The 17,935-nt window shown below is 45.8% G+C and overlaps 1 protein-coding gene across 2 annotated transcripts in view; it reads left to right on the top strand.

Moving 5' to 3' along the window:
* Positions 1-17,935, top strand: part of GNAO1 (G protein subunit alpha o1) — a 378,391-nt gene that overhangs the window by 5,420 nt on the left and 355,036 nt on the right. For both annotated transcript variants that reach the window (XM_089661430.1, XM_089661429.1), the window contains exon 2: positions 76-118. In XM_089661430.1, the coding sequence (XP_089517556.1) occupies positions 76-118 (43 nt within the window). The remainder of the gene's footprint in view (positions 1-75; positions 119-17,935) is intronic.

Raw genomic sequence — 17,935 nt, forward strand, 5'->3', positions numbered from 1 at the left:
TGTATAGCCCATTGCTGTCCATCCTGGTCTTGTCCCTCCATTGATGGAAGTCTTGTCTTTTCTCTGCCCGTACAGGGGCCGGGGAGTCTGGGAAGAGCACCATTGTGAAGCAGATGAAGTAAGTGTCCTCCCCCCTCCTCTCCCCCCCCCCCCCCCCCCCCGGGATGTGTGAGCCGCCATGTTGGTGCCTGGCCCTGTGTGCTGTGATTGTAGGAGGGAGCTGTTCTCCTCGGATGGTGCTGAACCCGGGGATCGGGCCCGGGGGGGAGTGCAGAGTGTTGCCGGGCGGCGATCGCTGTCACCTGTACACACGATGTACACCCCCATCACACACATACACGATGTACACACCGAGCGTGTGACAGGCCGGATAATGAGATTTCCGGGGGGCTGCGCCATCGCCGATCCAGGGGGGTTTAGTACAAGTGTGGAGGTCTCCTCCTGTCATGTGATGTATACAGCCCCCCCCTCATCCTTCCATAGAGATCCCTGATGTGGGGGGAGGCAGTTTGGGGGGGGGGTCACAGCAGTCTGTATAGCTTTATAGAACATCATAGCCCCCCCCCCCAGTGATGGTAGTCTTGATGTCAACCCCCCCCCCCCCCCGGTGATCGGATGTGATGCCCCCCCCCCCCCGGTGATCGGATGTGATGCCCCCCCTCGGTGATCCGGTGTCCTCATTAAACATGGCCGCCTGTATGGAGGAGGAATCTTCCCTTCTGTCCTGATGATGATGATGGGGGGTGGGGGAGGGTGTATTGCAGATCTCAGCACGCGGTGTGAATATTTCTATGTGGGGGAGGGGATGGTATGAGGTGTGGATGGTGTACATGGCGCTTTGTTATGTGTGGGTCAGTTATTTCTGTATAATATGATCGGTCACCCCGGTGTCAGTATGAGGTCGTACGTTGTGGTGCGGTGTTCTATGTGGGGGGTATCCTCGGTTTCCCTGCTCCCTCCCGGTGTGTTCAGGCGGTTCAGGAGGTGGACAGCGCCCAGCCGGGATTCGGAAGGGTTGTGGGCGGGGCCTGCGGTCTCGGCTCTTGTCGGCCGTGTACGAGCCGCCTCCGGGAATTGCCGATCGCGGTCCGCCCTCGGAGCGGATGTGTTCGGAGATCCTCGGTGATGTTCCATGTGGTGTGCCCATCATTGGGGCGATGTGTGGGCTGATCGAGGGACGTGACCCCGCTCATCCCATCCATGGTGTGTGTTGTCAGGGATGTAAATCCTCTGAGGTGTGATCAGCTGCCTGTGGGCTGGATTCACATTCAATGGGTTAGCATCTCCCCCATTGGCTAGAAGCTGGTGGCATGAGGTGCATGGTGCCTCGTACTTTGGTGATGGCCGTGCATTGTATGATGTGACCACTGCTTCGGGGGGCAGATGACGGGTTTACAGATCCTTGTAGACATTTGGATCCAGGTAGATGTCGGGGAATCCGAATGACAGGCCTCTAGGACTGGAGTGCCAATTTTAAAGGTGAACTCCGGGATAAGTAAATATCATCTAAATACAAGCATCATGTGTATTATTACTTGAATCTTGGTGTACTTTGTGTATTTCTTCCAGATCTGTGCAATAATCCCGCATAAAAGGACTCTCACACTTTGTCTCTGTAATAAAGACCCCTCGGTGCTGCTCTCTGTCCTTGTGCAGGGTGACTGGTCTAGTCTCCGCCCCCTTCTGTAGTTCTCTGCAGGCAGCCTGTAGAGGTGGACACTTGCTTGGCCCCTCCCACAGCTCTGCACAGGCTGTGTAGCACAGTGATGATGTCACTGCTACTTTTACAAGATAATTTGTGCACAGGCATGTATTTGCAAATGTGTTCTAACTAAACTCCTGTTTTTAACGCATACTGTTTGACAGGCTCATTCGGTTTGTTTGCAGGCTGGTTGGTAAGTTGAGCTGGGAATTTTTCTCATTTATTGTTTGACATGCGACGCCCTTCCATGTGCTCCTTGCTGTGAAGGCCAGTTATAGACTGGGGGCAGTCCCCATTTTTTTTTGTACTAATTTGTGCAAAGACATCTGATGGACACAAAGTGGATTTATATCCTCTTCAGCCATTGTGGATTATATTTGAAGCTAAACTCCAGGCAAAAAAAAAAAGTTTTCCATGCAGCGGGGCTTTGTCTGCACTGCAAGGGTTAATTGCTGATTTTTGTCTAGGGGAGAGATGAAGGGAGATATACTTACTTGATCCTCCAATCCCTCCCACACAAGTGTGGTTCCTTGCAGCCCGTGCCCCAAAGGTAGACTGTTCCTGATCTCATCAAGTCCATAGACCTCAAAAATATAGTAAACTTGATTACCCTCTAATCAGTATTAGTGTATAAACATAAAGTCCAAAACCCAAAAAATGAAACAAAAAAACAAAAACCATCCAAAAGAAAAAATAAACACAAAAAAAGTCCAAAATAAAGTCCCAAATTATTATTTCAAAATCTTTATCTGTGATATCTTAATTCTTCATATCTTCCAAAATCTTTGTGATATACTTCAAACCAGATCTTCATATACCTCAAAGAAAAGAACTCAACATGTGTAATATCTTCAAAGAAAGGGGTATATAAAAAACCGTGCCACACGTGTTTCATGCACATAAAAAATAAACGTGCCACCACAACCGTGAAAAAGGAAAATCCCTCAGCCTTAGGAGTCAATCCACTGCATACCACTAGAGGAAGTGCATAGTTACCCTCAGAATGGTATCAAGGGTCTGAGTACTTCTTTCCAACCTTTAAATATTCCTTCAGCCTTTCCAGCCACTTCCCACAGACCTCATAAACAGACCATGGATCAGTATGCATCATAAAAACTTATAGCACTTTATTGTAGCAACTTACATTCAAATAAGACGACATCAGCTTCAACATCACAAACGATATGTTCACAATCCTGCCTCTCCTCATAAGTGTATAGATTCCACACTATCTCACTCCCGAGGGGGAACCGATTGCCTGTGGTAAGTCCCCAGTACCTCAAAGCCCCATGAGGATTCCAGGAAGCCACAGCCGCATGTACCAGGATCAAAAATGGCCGTCGCCGCACTTCCGGAAGAGCGTCACCACGTCACGTGCCCCGGACGCGTTTCGTCACATCCGGACTTTATCAACAGAGATCCTTGTTGATAAAGTCCGGATGTGACGAAACGCGTCCGGGGCACGTGACGTGGTGACGTAGTGACGCTCTTCCGGAAGTGCGGCGACGGCCATTTTTGATCCTGGTACATGCGGCTGTGGCTTCCTGGAATCCTCATGGGGCTTTGAGGTACTGGGGACTTACCACAGGCAATCGGTTCCCCCTCGGGAGTGAGATAGTGTGGAATCTATACACTTATGAGGAGAGGCAGGATTGTGAACATATCGTTTGTGATGTTGAAGCTGATGTCGTCTTATTTGAATGTAAGTTGCTACAATAAAGTGCTATAAGTTTTTATGATACATACTGATCCATGGTCTGTTTATGAGGTCTGTGGGAAGTGGCTGGAAAGGCTGAAGGAATATTTAAAGGTTGGAAAGAAGTACTCAGACCCTTGATACCATTCTGAGGGTAACTATGCACTTCCTCTAGTGGTATGCAGTGGATTGACTCCTAAGGCTGAGGGATTTTCCTTTTTCACGGTTGTGGTGGCACGTTTATTTTTTATGTGCATGAAACACGTGTGGCACGGTTTTTTATATACCCCTTTCTTTGAAGATATTACACATGTTGAGTTCTTTTCTTTGAGGTATATGAAGATCTGGTTTGAAGTATATCACAAAGATTTTGGAAGATATGAAGAATTAAGATATCACAGATAAAGATTTTGAAATAATAATTTGGGACTTTATTTTGGACTTTTTTTGTGTTTTGTTTTTTCTTTTGGATGGTTTTTGTTTTTTTGTTTCATTTTTTGGGTTTTGGACTTTATGTTTATACACTAATACTGATTAGAGGGTAATCAAGTTTACTATATTTTTGATGTTATTTGTACTTCAGGGGAAGGATTGTGTTAGTAACTTGGTGGGGATTCTATTCTGTGAAAGGATAGTGCTATATGTTGAATATTAAGTCCATAGACCTGCACCGGACATGAGGGCAACAGTCCACCTCTGGATCATGGGGGGGCAGGGGCGGACTGACCATTCAAGCTCTTGGGTACTGCCCGAGGACCCGTGGTCAGTAGGGGGCCCCATGAGATGCCCCTGGTACCTTTTCATTGGCCTTTTCATAGGCTTTTTTGGGTGTTGGAGAGGACAAAGGGGCCCCATGATCCCCTATTGCCCGGGGGCCCCATGTATTGTCAGTCCACCCTTGTGGGGGAGGCACAATTTGCCAGTGTAGTGGAGGATCAGGTGAGTTTTTAAGGCTTTCTCTTACACGTCACAATACCCCAAAAGAAAACTTTTGTTTTAACTGAAAGTTATAAAGCTGATTTTCAGGTATGTTTTTTTTTTTTTTTTTTTTTTTTTTTTTTTTTTTTTTTATTGCATAGTTATGTTGGTCCAGCTTGGATCAATATAAGAATACATATTCCATACCTGGTCAAGACTCCACCACCCCACCTCTCATTGAGAAAAATACACATGATTCTGTGAATGGCACAAAGAGAGGATTTCCCAGCACACTTACCAGCCAGCCTGCAAAACAACCAAATTGTCCTGTCTAACCGTTTCCATTAAAAGCAGAGGGTTTGCTTTGCAAACATTTGCAAATACATAGGTAAGCCACAGTGCTCACGTCAAGAGACCTCTGTATATACTGCGGCCTTAACTCTAAATTCCCATAGTAGGAGCGCATATAAAAATGGATAGATTCATGGAAGGTGTGCCTAGAGGGAGCCCACCCCTCTTTAAGGGAACAGGGATGCACGCGACGCCCAGCAAGACTACAATGACAGTGAAGGCATCCAGTACGTCCCTGCCTGTGGTTGCCACATTGTTTTTACAATTCTGTGAATGGCGCCTGTGCTGAGCCCCTCTGTTCCCTATGCAGTGGGGCAGCCCCTCAGAACAGGACCCAGAATACAGCGGGATCACCATAGTAGTGACTGCTCACACAGTGATTCTTTTATCTCCATAGTAATTCTCTAGATATAGAATATGTATTCTGAAATTGGACCAGCTTGCAAAAAACATATCTGTAGCTCAGCTTTAACTAGTTTTGGGATACAAGGTGGTAGTACCCATCCCTGGTCCCCTGCTGTCAGATTTACTAAAACTGGTGCAGACAGAATCTGGTGCAGCTGTGTACAGTAACCAGTCAGTTTCTAGCAGGAGATTTAAAGACTTAAAGCGGAGTTCCACTCACCTGTCAAAAAATAAAAGTCAGCAGCTACAAAAACTGTAGCTGCTGACTTTTAAACAGCCACTTATCGGTCCCTCGGTGTGTCCCCTGCAGCCCGTTTCACTGGCCATCCTGTATTCCAGGAGGTCGGCATCTTCAGTGTGGGCACCCGGCTGTGACAGCTTGCGGCTTCACAGCCGGGTACCCACTGCACATGCTTGAGTAGCGCTGCACTTCATGAATGGTCCTGTAGTCTTCTGTGACCTGTCACGTGTCCCAAAAGACTACAGGGAGGGAGGACACCTTCCGCTTCCTATTGCCTAGGCGATCGGACCAGAAGTGGAAGCAGGTACCTGTCAAATTCGGGTACCTGCTCCCCCCTGCCCCCCAAAGGTGCCAATCCTTAATGGGGAGCAGTCCTTAAAGCTGAACTTCCCCTTTTGGGTGGAGCTCTGCTTTAAGTCCACATTTTTAAATATTAAATGCTCATATATTTGCACAATATTTTGCTAATCGGCCTGCAAAGCTTTACAACCATGATCAGTGGATGGCGGTGCAATGCCAGGCTCCTGCAGACCTTTCCTCCAGCTCTATGTCTGTACTGAGGTGCAGACTTTCAGTTGGAGAGCTGGAGGAAGTGGCAATAGTCATGCTTCATGCAGTGGCTGAGGGAATGATGCACTCAGTCTTGCAAATTGCAAAAGTGACAGCAGCTGCAGGGGAGAAGAACCTATGCATGCTATCAGGGGGCTGGGGGAGTGCCATTTGCAGACAGATGTAACAAGATACAAAAGTGGAGCTAGCATTCATGTTTTGAAAATGAAAGCTAGAAGCTGACTGGTCGCTATGAACAACTGTTCCAGAATCTGCCTAGTCCCCCCCCCCCCCCCCCTTTCTGATGTGTATTTTCTATTTTTTCATTCCCACAAATCATGATTTCTGTTTTGGTAGCTTGGTGAGATTCCTGAAATGGATGTGAGGTTGGGATGATTCAGGAGGTGGTGCTCCTCCGGGGTATCTCATTACTGCCTTGCGTGTCAGTCAACTCCCACAGGATGGGCTTTCTATGTAATTATTCATGTGTTTTTAAGCCTCAGATTGGAAAATTAAAAAGGCAATTTTCTCTCCTTTTCTTGGACTTCCAGGTGCTGAGTAATATGTTTCAATGGTGTTTCTTAGCAATATCATCCAGTTTTTGCTGTTATTAAGAATGGAGGATATGTTTTCTATTTTGGGGTCATCAATGCTGGACAAGGGGCGGACTGACAACTCATGGGGATCATGGGGCCCCTGTGTCCTCACCTACACCCAAAAAAGCCTATGAAAAAGCCAATGAAAGGTACCAGGGGCGTCTCATGGGGCCCCCTACTGACCCCGGGCCCTTGGGCAGTGCCTGAATGCTCAAATGTTCAGTCCAGCCCTGTGCTGGACTCACCATCCCCCCTGAAGTTCCCTGCACTAGCTGTCAGTTTTTGAAATCGGCTTGGCAGTGCGGGGCTCCACCCACACAGCCACATCATTCATTTACAGAGTTCTATGAGTGAATGAACTACAAGTCCTGACAGCCTTAGCTGCTCTCAGCTTGTAGTTTTCAACGAACTACCAGAGCGCTGTGGATAAGGTCGTATTTACCACAAGGCACTTGCCTAGGGCGGCACTTTTCAGGGGAGCAGCACCTCCCCCCAGAAGAAGGGATGAAAGAAGGGAAACGCGCACCAAGGGAACCAAGGTGGGATCCGAGAGTAGCTGCTTGATGTATGTAGAGCCTGGTTCTCGTTCCCAGAGATGTCTGGAGCTGTGAAGATGAGTGTCTCTGTATCGCCGGGGGGGGTCAATGTCAGGCTCTCCCCATGAGAGGGGGAAGGACGGGGGTTGTGTTTGTTGGTGTCCGTGGGGGCAGACGATTTTTGTGTTGCCTAGGGCAGCACAAAACCTAAATACACCACTGGCTGTGGAGCACCGTAGTAGTTCGATTCTTCCTTTTCAGTATATCTGCTTGGCTGCACATCTCGTATGGGCAAGGAGATATACTGACATGTCTGCAGGAGACCTGCATGGCACCATTGATCGCTAGTGCAGTGCTTCACAGGCTCCTGCAATAAAAAATAATAAATGCTAATTTTTCTACCTGCAAAAAAATGTGCATTTTATTATTTTTGGTTAAAAGGTGAACTCCTCCTTTAAGGTGGCGCAGCTAGAAACACTGAACCCTGCCTGACACCCGGACATAGAGAAAGCTCAATGGAATGAACAAGGTTGATGAGTCTGTTTTTCTTCTGAGTAGTTTCTGTCCAGTCAGCATGTACGTGAAGGTGCAGTAGACTAGTTTCTGTACAATGCTATTCTCACTGAGCTCCAGATGTAGAATAATATATTGAATTCTTGAATTACATTTTGCATTCCAGGAAAACTTCTGATGTGGTGTTTTTTTTTTTTGGCCCAGTGTTTACATTTCTGAACTTTTTTGGTTTTCCTTTTCTATATGTCATGTTGCTGTTATGTAGCTTTTACATATTTGTATCTCTCGAGTCAAGTCAGCTACACTGTAGGTTATTTTGGGTATCAGGCTCATTAAAATTCATCTGTTGTGGGAGAAATATGGGTGCTACTGTTGTAACCGGTTTACTCAATGACAGACTTGATTGATCTCTCGGTCCTATTCTGACATCTCTCTTCTGTGTTTTAAGAATGCTAATTCCCTGGCTGTTATGCCCACACAGTGGCTTCAGTGCTTTGGTGACTTCAGAATTTTGCAGAGCAGGAAAGGCAGGGGTTTAATATATGCTACTTTTTTTTTCAGACCATTGACTCAGTCCATTAACCCAAGAATGTCAGCATGACAGTCAGGTGACCAGAATTCTTGAAATGAGGTCAGCAATGGCGGTCCCTGTAGTTTTCTCATAGCAGGTTTATTTTGAAGAGACTTAATGCCTAAAATAAGCAAAAATGTGGATAAGCTGGCTAGTCTAAAAAACGGGGTAAGATTGCAATGGCAGCCTTTGTTTCCCTCATGACAGGCTTCCTTAAGGCTTCTTTCAGACAGGCAGGAATGCTTACCACCCTCTGAAATGCAATCCTTGGTGGATCACTTTTCAGAGGACAATACAGCAGTGGTTGCCAGGCATTAAGGAAGCAAACCTGGCATTTCCTGCTTATCTGGGGTATTTTGTAGTAAAAAAAAAAAAAAATCACAACACAACTGTGAGTTGGCTCAGGGTTGCAGTGTGCTCCAAGGGAACTCAGTGGATGAGTTTGACAGGCGGCGGATTTGCAATAAAGAGCCCTCAAGGTAAACAGAAAAGTATAAACTCTCATGGCAGTTAATACAAATTTTTCAGTAAGTAATCAAGTGTTGAAATGAAATCTGGTGACTTCACTGTTTCTTTGAATTATTATTCTTATTTATTATTATACAGTATTTATATAGCGCCAAAAAGTTTTCTCAGCGCTTTACATTATAGTGGGGGACAGTACATGAGACAATACAGTAACAATACAATACACGAGGGGTTTGAGGGCCCTGCTTCTTGGAGCTTACAATCTCGGAGGGAGGGGATAGTGGTACAGGAGGAAATAGATGTGGGGGATGGAGTGGTAGGAGGAGATCGGCTGTTAAGTAGGCTTCCATGAAGAGATGGGTTTTCAGGGTGCGCCTAAAGGCGAGGAGGGTAGATGACAGTCTGATGGATTTGGGTAGTGAGTTCCAGAGGATGGGGGAAGTCCTGGAGTCGGGCATGGGAGGAGGAGACCAGGGAACTGGAGAGTAGGAGGTCTTGTTAGGAGCGAAGAGTACGGGTTGGGTGATATTTGGGTATCAGGTCGGTGAGGTAGTTTGGGGCAGTATTATGAATAGCTATGTACATCAGTGTTAGTAGTTTGAATTTGATGCGTTGGCCAATCGGAAGCCAATGGAGGGAATGACAGAGGGGGGTGGCAGATACGGAGCGGTTGGTAATGTGGATGAGTCTGGCCGCTGAGTTCAGGATAGACTGAAGCGGAGATAGTCTGTGATGAGGTAGGCCGGTGAGGAGGGAGTTGCAGTAGTCGAGTCGTGAGATAATAAGGGAGTGAGTTGTTTAGTAGTGTCTGGGGTTAGGAACGTACGAATTTTGGAAGAATTAATTAGTTACATTTGTAATGCTGCTTTTTCTAGCTCAGTTGGAATAGAAATGAGAATACCCTTGGTAAAGCCAGTATGGTTGGCTCAGTAACAAATAAAAGAAATGTAAAGGGTTGGCGATTGTTAAATGGATGGAGCAGTTTTTATATCGTGGACATACAGGCCAGTGTACCAGTACATAGGCCGACCATGCATGGACAATGGTCCCTGAGTGTGACAGGTGGTGAAACATCTGCCTGTCCTCTCATGCATTGGAAAAAGCTGTGACCCACTGTCATCCTCAACCTGGGTCAATGAAAAAGTGAATGCAATGCATACTCTGCGATTAGTTTTTTTTTTTGTTCCTTTTACTTTGTTGAATTGGGAATGACTGGGATCAGATTGTACAGCGATTGTTCAATGTGAGACTAGCATTCAGAAGCCATCACTGCCTCTAGATGCATGACAGTTGCTCAGTTATTGCAACTAGTGCTTGAATTGGATGGATTGCTTTTAGGTACTTGGCTATGTATGACCAGCCTACTCAAGCAGGACTCATCTTTGGCGTTGGGTAGCAGGAAACCAAATAAACGGGGGGTGTACAACGTTTTGAACCTGTTTTTATTGCTGATAAAGGGCGTACATGTTCCTGGTTGCCTGAAGGGTTCTAGAGTGAATCTAGACTTTTTTTTTTTTTTTTGTAGTGTGTTGTAGTTTGCCCACCCCTGTTCTAATGGCAGACGCAGATCATGTATGCCAGGGCTTGAGAAATCTCTGGAGCCCAGCGTTGGCAGCCATATTGCAGACTAAAAAATCTTTATCAACATCTTAAACAATCTCCTGTAAGATGCTTTATTCTTCCCTTGTGAATTTCCTGAGTCTACTGGAAGTGAGGTAATCGCTTTCTAGTGATTTTCAAAGTAAGCATCATGTAAATAGAGGTTTAGCTTGGAAATTGGTAGTCTTGATCAGAGCAGGACAAATCCCAGAAGGTGGTAAGACAGTGTAACAAAAAAAAATAACCAACCTACTAACCTTTTGACATTTGTTGTTAAAGCTGAACTCCGGGAAGAAAAGCTTTACCCTTGCAGTGGGCCCCGCCCCATCCCCCGCTGCAAGGGTTAGCTGCTCATTTTGCTCAGGGGATGATGGATAAGGTGATATACAGTCCTTATCTCTGTATGCTTCCTCTTCTTCATGTAACTGTTCCCTCAAAGCCTCTTCCCTGTTGCCTTCTTATTGGTTGCAGCTCTTTGACATCATCCCATACAATACAAGACCAACAGCCCTGCATTGTATTGTAGGACTCTGAGGGCCCATCCACATTCTAGTGTGTTGGGCAGGAGGAGAGTGATGATTTGCCAAGGAAGTGAGGAATGAGGTAAGTATATTACCCTATTCACCATACACTAGACAAAACAGTTAATTCTTGCAGTGGGGAGGAGGGGAATCCACTGCAAGGATAAGGGTCCATGCACACTGGCTTAGAAAAACCACCAGTGCTCCTGGCAGAAAAAATGCTTATTCTGAATGATTTTTCTACTAGCGTTTTAGCTTGGTCAGTAGGAAGAATGCCCCTCTCAGAGCTGGTGGTCAGTAGGAAGAATGCCCCTCTCAGAGCTGGTGGTCAGTAGGAAGATTGCCCCTCTCAGAGCTGGTGGTCAGTAGGAAGAATGCCCCTCGCAGAGCTGGTGGTCAGTAGGAAGAATGCCCCTCGCAGAGCTGGTGGTCAGTAGGAAGAATGCCCCTCGCAGAGCTGGTGGTCAGTAGGAAGAATGCCCCTCGCAGAGCTGGTGGTCAGTAGGCAGAATGCCCCTCGCAGAGCTGGTGGTCAGTAGGCAGAATGCCCCTCGCAGAGCTGGTGGTCAGTAGGCAGAATGCCCCTCGCAGAGCTGGTGGTCAGTAGGCAGAATGCCCCTCGCAGAGCTGGTGGTCAGTAGGCAGAATGCCCCTCGCAGAGCTGGTGGTCAGTAGGCAGAATGCCCCTCGCAGAGCTGGTGGTCAGTAGGCAGAATGCCCCTCGCAGAGCTGGTGGTCAGTAGGCAGAATGCCCCTCGCAGAGCTGGTGGTCAGTAGGCAGAATGCCCCTCGCAGAGCTGGTGGTCAGTAGGCAGAATGCCCCTCGCAGAGCTGGTGGTCAGTAGGCAGAATGCCCCTCGCAGAGCTGGTGGTCAGAATGTGATTCTTACAGATGGCTAAAAAGACCAGAGGTGTCTTGGCACTAGGCCTGCCAAGTGGTATTGGTCCCGAAACTATGCAGGCACCATCCATTGGGAGGTCAATCAACCATAGCCAAGGAACCTCATAACAACCTCTGGAGGAACCCTAAAGTTCCATGGTTGAGATGGCTGTTCAAGACCTGGAACTCTTCATTTCAACCCATATTATATAAATTAAAATGACCATATGATTTTTCTAAGTGTAACAAATCCTGTCTGATGTTGCTTATGGGTCAGCAAGGGTATGATTTTACATAGGAATACTGGAGCTAAAATTTGTAGGTTGGTAAATTTAATTTAGTTGCTTCTACAGGCAAAATGCTAAACTCCTCTAGGAGCCACGTTTCTTTAGGCCAGTGTGCATGGACGCTAAAAATGTTTTTCAACCCTGTAGTTCAGCTTTGGAAGCCTAAAACCTTTTGTATACAGTTAATGTTAGTCTACACTTTACTGGTTAAAACTGTTTGTTGGCTCCTGATTAATTATATGGGATCCTGATTCAATACATTACTCATTGGTGAGATAAGCCTTTGCAACAGGACTTGCATTACACCTGTCTGCCACATAGGCACAGTTCTGTCTGGTGGGCCGGGAGACCTGACTATTCTTGGCTGCAGTAGAGTAATACTTACAGGTCTTTTCCCTCCCCGAGCTGTGATTGGACAATAGCAGGAAAGGCAGCAGGTTGAAAAGCTGTCTGTCACTTTGCCTTCTCCTCCTATCAACATGTCCCTTGTTAGCACATGAGCACAGCAGTTCAGCTTTCTGGTTACTTGTGAGGGTTCTCCCTCTTTAGCCTAACCCCTGCTGTACAGGGATTGCAAAAACCTAATATTGGGTCAGATTCAGCTACTTACACTGCTTGCATTTAACGTGATTATTAAACCCACAGTTTTCTAAGCTGTTTCAGCAGCTCCCCTCCTTCTCCAAGTTAACAGACTTGAGACGGAACTGTCCACTTTTAAAGTGGAACTTCACTCTCTTAAACATTAACTATTTTTAATCTTTCTTCTGCTAGCATTAGTAAATAGGAAGGTATAATATATTTACTTGTTTTTTTTTTTTATTAAATTTCTTTGGTTACTTCCTTGTTTCTATGCCTAGGCAAATTGTTATACATCCCAGGAATCTTCAGGAAGGGAGGAGGGGCTTCTTCAACTAAGCACACCCTCCCGACTGAATGCGAGAGCTAAGGGCAGATGGATTCCAAGAAGGAAATGCTACATGAATCATCTGCCCTTACTCAAGATGGCCACAGCCAGAAATGCTAGGGAGAGTTTTTCTATTGCAATTTCTCAGCAAAATAAAGCATGTAGACATGGATGAATGGCTGAGTTTGCTTGGAATGGTGAAAATGAATTAAATAGTGTTTTTAGTCTGTGGTGCTCAGATGCAGTGTATATCCGCTTTAACTTTTTCATGTGAAGACCCACGGTTCAGGGAAGCGGCACTAAGAGAGCAGGAGCCAGTAGCATTGCACATTGTAAACTGCAAGTGGTGTGGTACAGATTTTAACAAATGGTGTACTGGGGAATATTTATTTCATTTTGATCAGTGTGAAAAGCTAAAAAATACCGAGCGTCTATACATTTCATGACGTATTAAAGAATTACAGAGATGTGTTATCTGCCTGGAGTTCAGCTCTGAGATCAATATGAAAAGAAAACACACAGGATATTGTTGAGAAAGCCTCGCTTTAATCTTTGAGTTGGCAACAGGGACCCACAGCATGTATGTAATGATTCTTCTTCCTGTTTTATTTCCTTCCTATGCTTTCTTTTCATGGTTGGCATAAATTAACAATTGCTATTCCTGTGTGTGTTGGCCTGCCTGTCTTCTCCCTATCAGTGTGTGCTTATATCTGTGGGATGATCCTTGTCCTGTGTGGAGGATATTATCTGGAGTAGTAGTATGTTGCATAGTAACAGGAAGATCCTTTTAGTGTGTTTGTAATATGATGGTGTAGTCATGGAAAGATCCTGTGTTTGTGTAGGTACAATATGTTACCCATGTGAGGTGGTCTTAATATCTGCAAAGTTTGCTTTGAATGGTTATATTGTATTTAGTCATGGAATATTTTTAAAATGATAAAGGTACTTTGGTTAGTTTATTACAGGAAAACTGTTCAGGTAAACCTGGAAGGTGTATAGTCCTGCCATTGCTGGCTTCCTTCTAAAATGCTATTTACATAGCTGTTATGCTGGCCCAGTGGCTAATATACTTTAGAGATCTATCTTTCTCACCATTTTTTCTCAAGAGGAATCTTAAAATAATTTTCAGGTTTTGGGGTATCCCTGATGAAACCAACTCACCAGGGGTCAGTAGGACGAATGGGTCTCACGTTGGCGGCCAGTAGGACGAATGGGTCTCACGTTGGCGGCCAGTAGGACGAATGGGTCTCACGTTGGCGGCCAGTAGGACGAATGGGTCTCACGTTGGCGGCCAGTAGGACGAATGGGTCTCACGTTGGCGGCCAGTAGGACGAATGGGTCTCACGTTGGCGGCCAGTAGGACGAATGGGTCTCACGTTGGCGGCCAGTAGGACGAATGGGTCTCACGTTGGCGGCCAGTAGGACGAATGGGTCTCACGTTGGCGGCCAGTAGGACGAATGGGTCTCACGTTGGCGGCCAGTAGGACGAATGGGTCTCACGTTGGCGGCCAGTAGGACGAATGGGTCTCACGTTGGCGGCCAGTAGGACGAATGGGTCTCACGTTGGCGGCCAGTAGGACGAATGGGTCTCACGTTGGCGGCCAGTAGGACGAATGGGTCTCACGTCGGCGGCCAGTAGGACGAATGGGTCTCACGTCGGCGGCCAGTAGGACGAATGGGTCTCACGTTGGCGGCCAGTAGGACGAATGGGTCTCACGTCGGCGGCCATTAGGAACATTGGGTCTCACGTTGGCGGCCAGAAAAAAGAATGGGTCTCACGTTGGCGGCCAGTAGGACGAATGGGTCTCGTGTTGGCGGCCAGAAAAAAGAATGGGTCTCACGTTGGCGGCCAGTAGGACGAATGGGTCTCACATTGGCGGCCATTAGGAAGATTGGGTCTCATGTTGGCGGCCAGAAAAAAGAATGGGTCTCACGTTGGCGGTCAGTAGGACGAATGGGTCTCACGTTGGCGGTCAGCAGGACGAATGGGTCTCACGTTGGCGGTCAGTAGGACGAATGGGTCTCACGTTGGCGGTCAGTAGGACGAATGGGTCTCACGTTGGCGGTCAGTAGGACGAATGGGTCTCACAGAGCTAGTAGTCAGAATGTGACCCTTACAGACAGCTTAAAAAGACCAGAGGTGTCTTGGCACTAGGCTTGCCAAGTGGTGTTGGTCCCGAAACTATGCAGGCACCATCCATTGGGAGGTCAATCAACCACAGCCAAGGAACCTCATAACAACCTCTGGAGGAACCCTACAGTTCCATGGAACACTGGTTGAGATGGCTGTTCAAGACCTGAAATTCTTCATTTCGACCCATATTTTATAAATGAAAATGACCATATGATTTTTCTAAGTGTAACAAATCCAGTCTGATGTTTCTCTAAATGGCTTATGGGTTAGCAAGGGTATGATTTTACATAGGGATACTGGAGCTAAATTTTGTAGGTTTGTAAATTTTATAGTAGAAACTCTCCCATGTTTATAAGTTAGGATCATGTTAATACTGTATGTAAGAACAGATTTTAAAATGTAGTGAAGAGAAAAAGTAGGTTTCTTGCCAGGCTTCAGGGAAGCCACCCTTGGCCCAGTAGAATATCATTTTAAAGTAAACTCTTTTTTTTTTTTCCCCCACTGAAGCATGTTTTATAAAAAAACTGGGGCTCCTTTATACAAAGGTGAACTTGCCCTTTAAAACCCTGTATGTGTTCCCTGAACCTGCTTAGCTGTTACCCAAATTCAGATGCACCTGATCAGATGGAGCTCTAAAGAGAGACTACTGCTTCCACATAGAGCAAGGATAATTCTGCAGCATCAACTGTGTAATCAATAAACCTGTGCGCTGCTATTTATACATTAAAACAAATCAATCTTGTCAGTGAACAGCTGCTAACACCTTTTGATGCTCCTGTATGTGCATAAATGGCACAAATATAAACATAAATAGGTGTAACGCTATGCTCAAAGTACAATTTCCTTCATGCCACACAAAACATAAATCAAAATAAGAAACCAATCATGCAAAAAAAAAAGTGCTACTGTCCTTTTGCTACTCCCTTTGTGCCGCTTCAAATGCTAATATACTTTTTTCTCTCCTCCACCCTCAATGCTCCATGGACGCCAGTTGTGCTATCACCTGGTATATATGACCCACATACAATGTAAGGTCACAACAGCATGAGTTCCCTTTAAATCGACTCCTCTTTATTCAGTTGGTTGCTCCTCTTACTCTTCTCTAAAGATACGCTACAGATTCCATTTAGAAAATGAGAAGTAATGGAACATGTGCCCTATGGAGGATAATGCAGATTTTTCAGATAGTAATTGATTCTCTCTATTGACTCTTGATAGGTAATGATTTCACCATGTCCAATTCCTCGTTCCCACTGTCTGAATTTCCTTGCAGCAATTCTCTACAGCTTGACCTGTCTATTCTCTGGAAAGAAATGCTTCCATATGCAACTCTAGGTATGACTAGTGTTCTCTGCAGTACTCCAAATGATGGTGTACAAGGATCTATGTATTGTGCCCCTACCTCTGCAGTGGTGTCGTATCTGTTGGCAGGGGACAGGCTTTTCTACTTGGACTGCTGCTGCTTTCTAAAGAACCGCACTGAAAGTTCCAGGCCTTTTTGTGCTCTGCACCAGCTCTTTCCCCTCCTCCAGCGCAACCATTGTACGGCGTGCGCAAATTTGCTGAAGGCCTATGCCCGGCCTTTAGGTCCTGGGAGGCTCCTTTGACACATCTGTGCATGGACAGGTGATTGGTGATTTCCTGTGCTTGTGCAAAGACAACAGAATTTCAGAACTTCCATAACAGCTATCTTTGCATATGTACAATGTGCACAGATGGTCAAGGGAAACTTGTGTGTGTGTGTGTGTGTGTGTGTGTGTGTGTGTGTGTGTGTGTGTGTGTGTGTGTGTGTGTGTGTGTGTGTGTGTGTGTGTGTGTGTGTGTGTGTGTGTGTGTGTGTGTGTGTGTGTGTGTGTGTGTGTGTGTGTGTGTGTGTGTGTGTGTGTGTGTGTGTGTGTGTGTGTGTGTGTGTGTGAGAGATTCTTGTCTAGGCAAGAAATGAGGATGCAGCACAAATAAATGCCCAAGGGGAAGGGGAGGGCAACACAGCTTCTACTTTGAGGGGGAAGGTTCACTCTAAAGTGTTACCCAGGACCTTGTATTCACTATGTCTGGTCTTCCACAGTACACAGAATATGGAAATTTAATTATTTTAGTAAATATAAACTGCTAAATACCTGTTCTAGCCATAAGTTACAGCAGTCTTGTGACTTCTATCAGCACGGGCTAAAGCTTGTAGGAGTTTTCATTCTCCCATGATTGTCCTGTGAGGCTGCATAACCCCTGACCCTCTGGACAGCGGTGATTGGCCCTGTGCTGATCACATGCACTCTCCCAAGAGGAAAAAATAAACACTCTAGCAATACACGCCAAACTAAGCATGTGCAGATTGCCCCCAAGGCTCTGTTCCATCAGCAGATTGGGGACAGTAGATTAAGGGGATGATCAGAGAAGACAGGATCAAACAGGCTTTTTACACAATGTGGTAGATTAACCCCTTAGGTTCCACGGTGAGTATAACAAGCATGCTTTACTGCATATACAGACTGATGTTACTGTTGTGGGTATAGTAACACTTGTACTTTAAAAGTAGAAGCCCTTATACACCCTTAAACCCTCTACCATGTCAGGTCCAAGAAGGGAAGACACTGTCAGGATGGTATTTGAAGAGTTCAAAAAGCTAAATCCATATATCCTTCCATATTTATTGGAGATGCCAAACTACTGCTTGCACTACCCTTCATATTTGGTGAGGATGCAAACCCATTAAATGCTTCTGGTGATTTCACCATTAACCTATATAACAGAGTATACCTGAAGCACATAGATTCCCCCCAAGCTCACGCTTCCCATGTGCTCCCACAATCCCTTTCAGCGGCCAAAGGATCCATACTAAAAGAAGAGAATGCAGTTTTTCTTTGCTGCTTGATTCCTAGATATTGGAAATCCTTCTGAGTTCCCACTATAACTGAATGGTTGGAGAAACCTAATGATATAATGCATATGGAAAGACTAGTGGCTGGTGATCAGGAGACCAACAAAAGATTTTATAATGGCTGGTCATCTTGGATTGCATACAAAGACTCCCAACAATTGAAAGACTTTCTGACCCACTTAAACATAG

Source organism: Staurois parvus, unplaced genomic scaffold (assembly GCF_062004578.1).
Source record: "Staurois parvus isolate SC_StPar_1 unplaced genomic scaffold, SC_StPar_1.0 ptg001336l, whole genome shotgun sequence".
Taxonomy (NCBI): Eukaryota; Metazoa; Chordata; class Amphibia; order Anura; family Ranidae; genus Staurois; species Staurois parvus.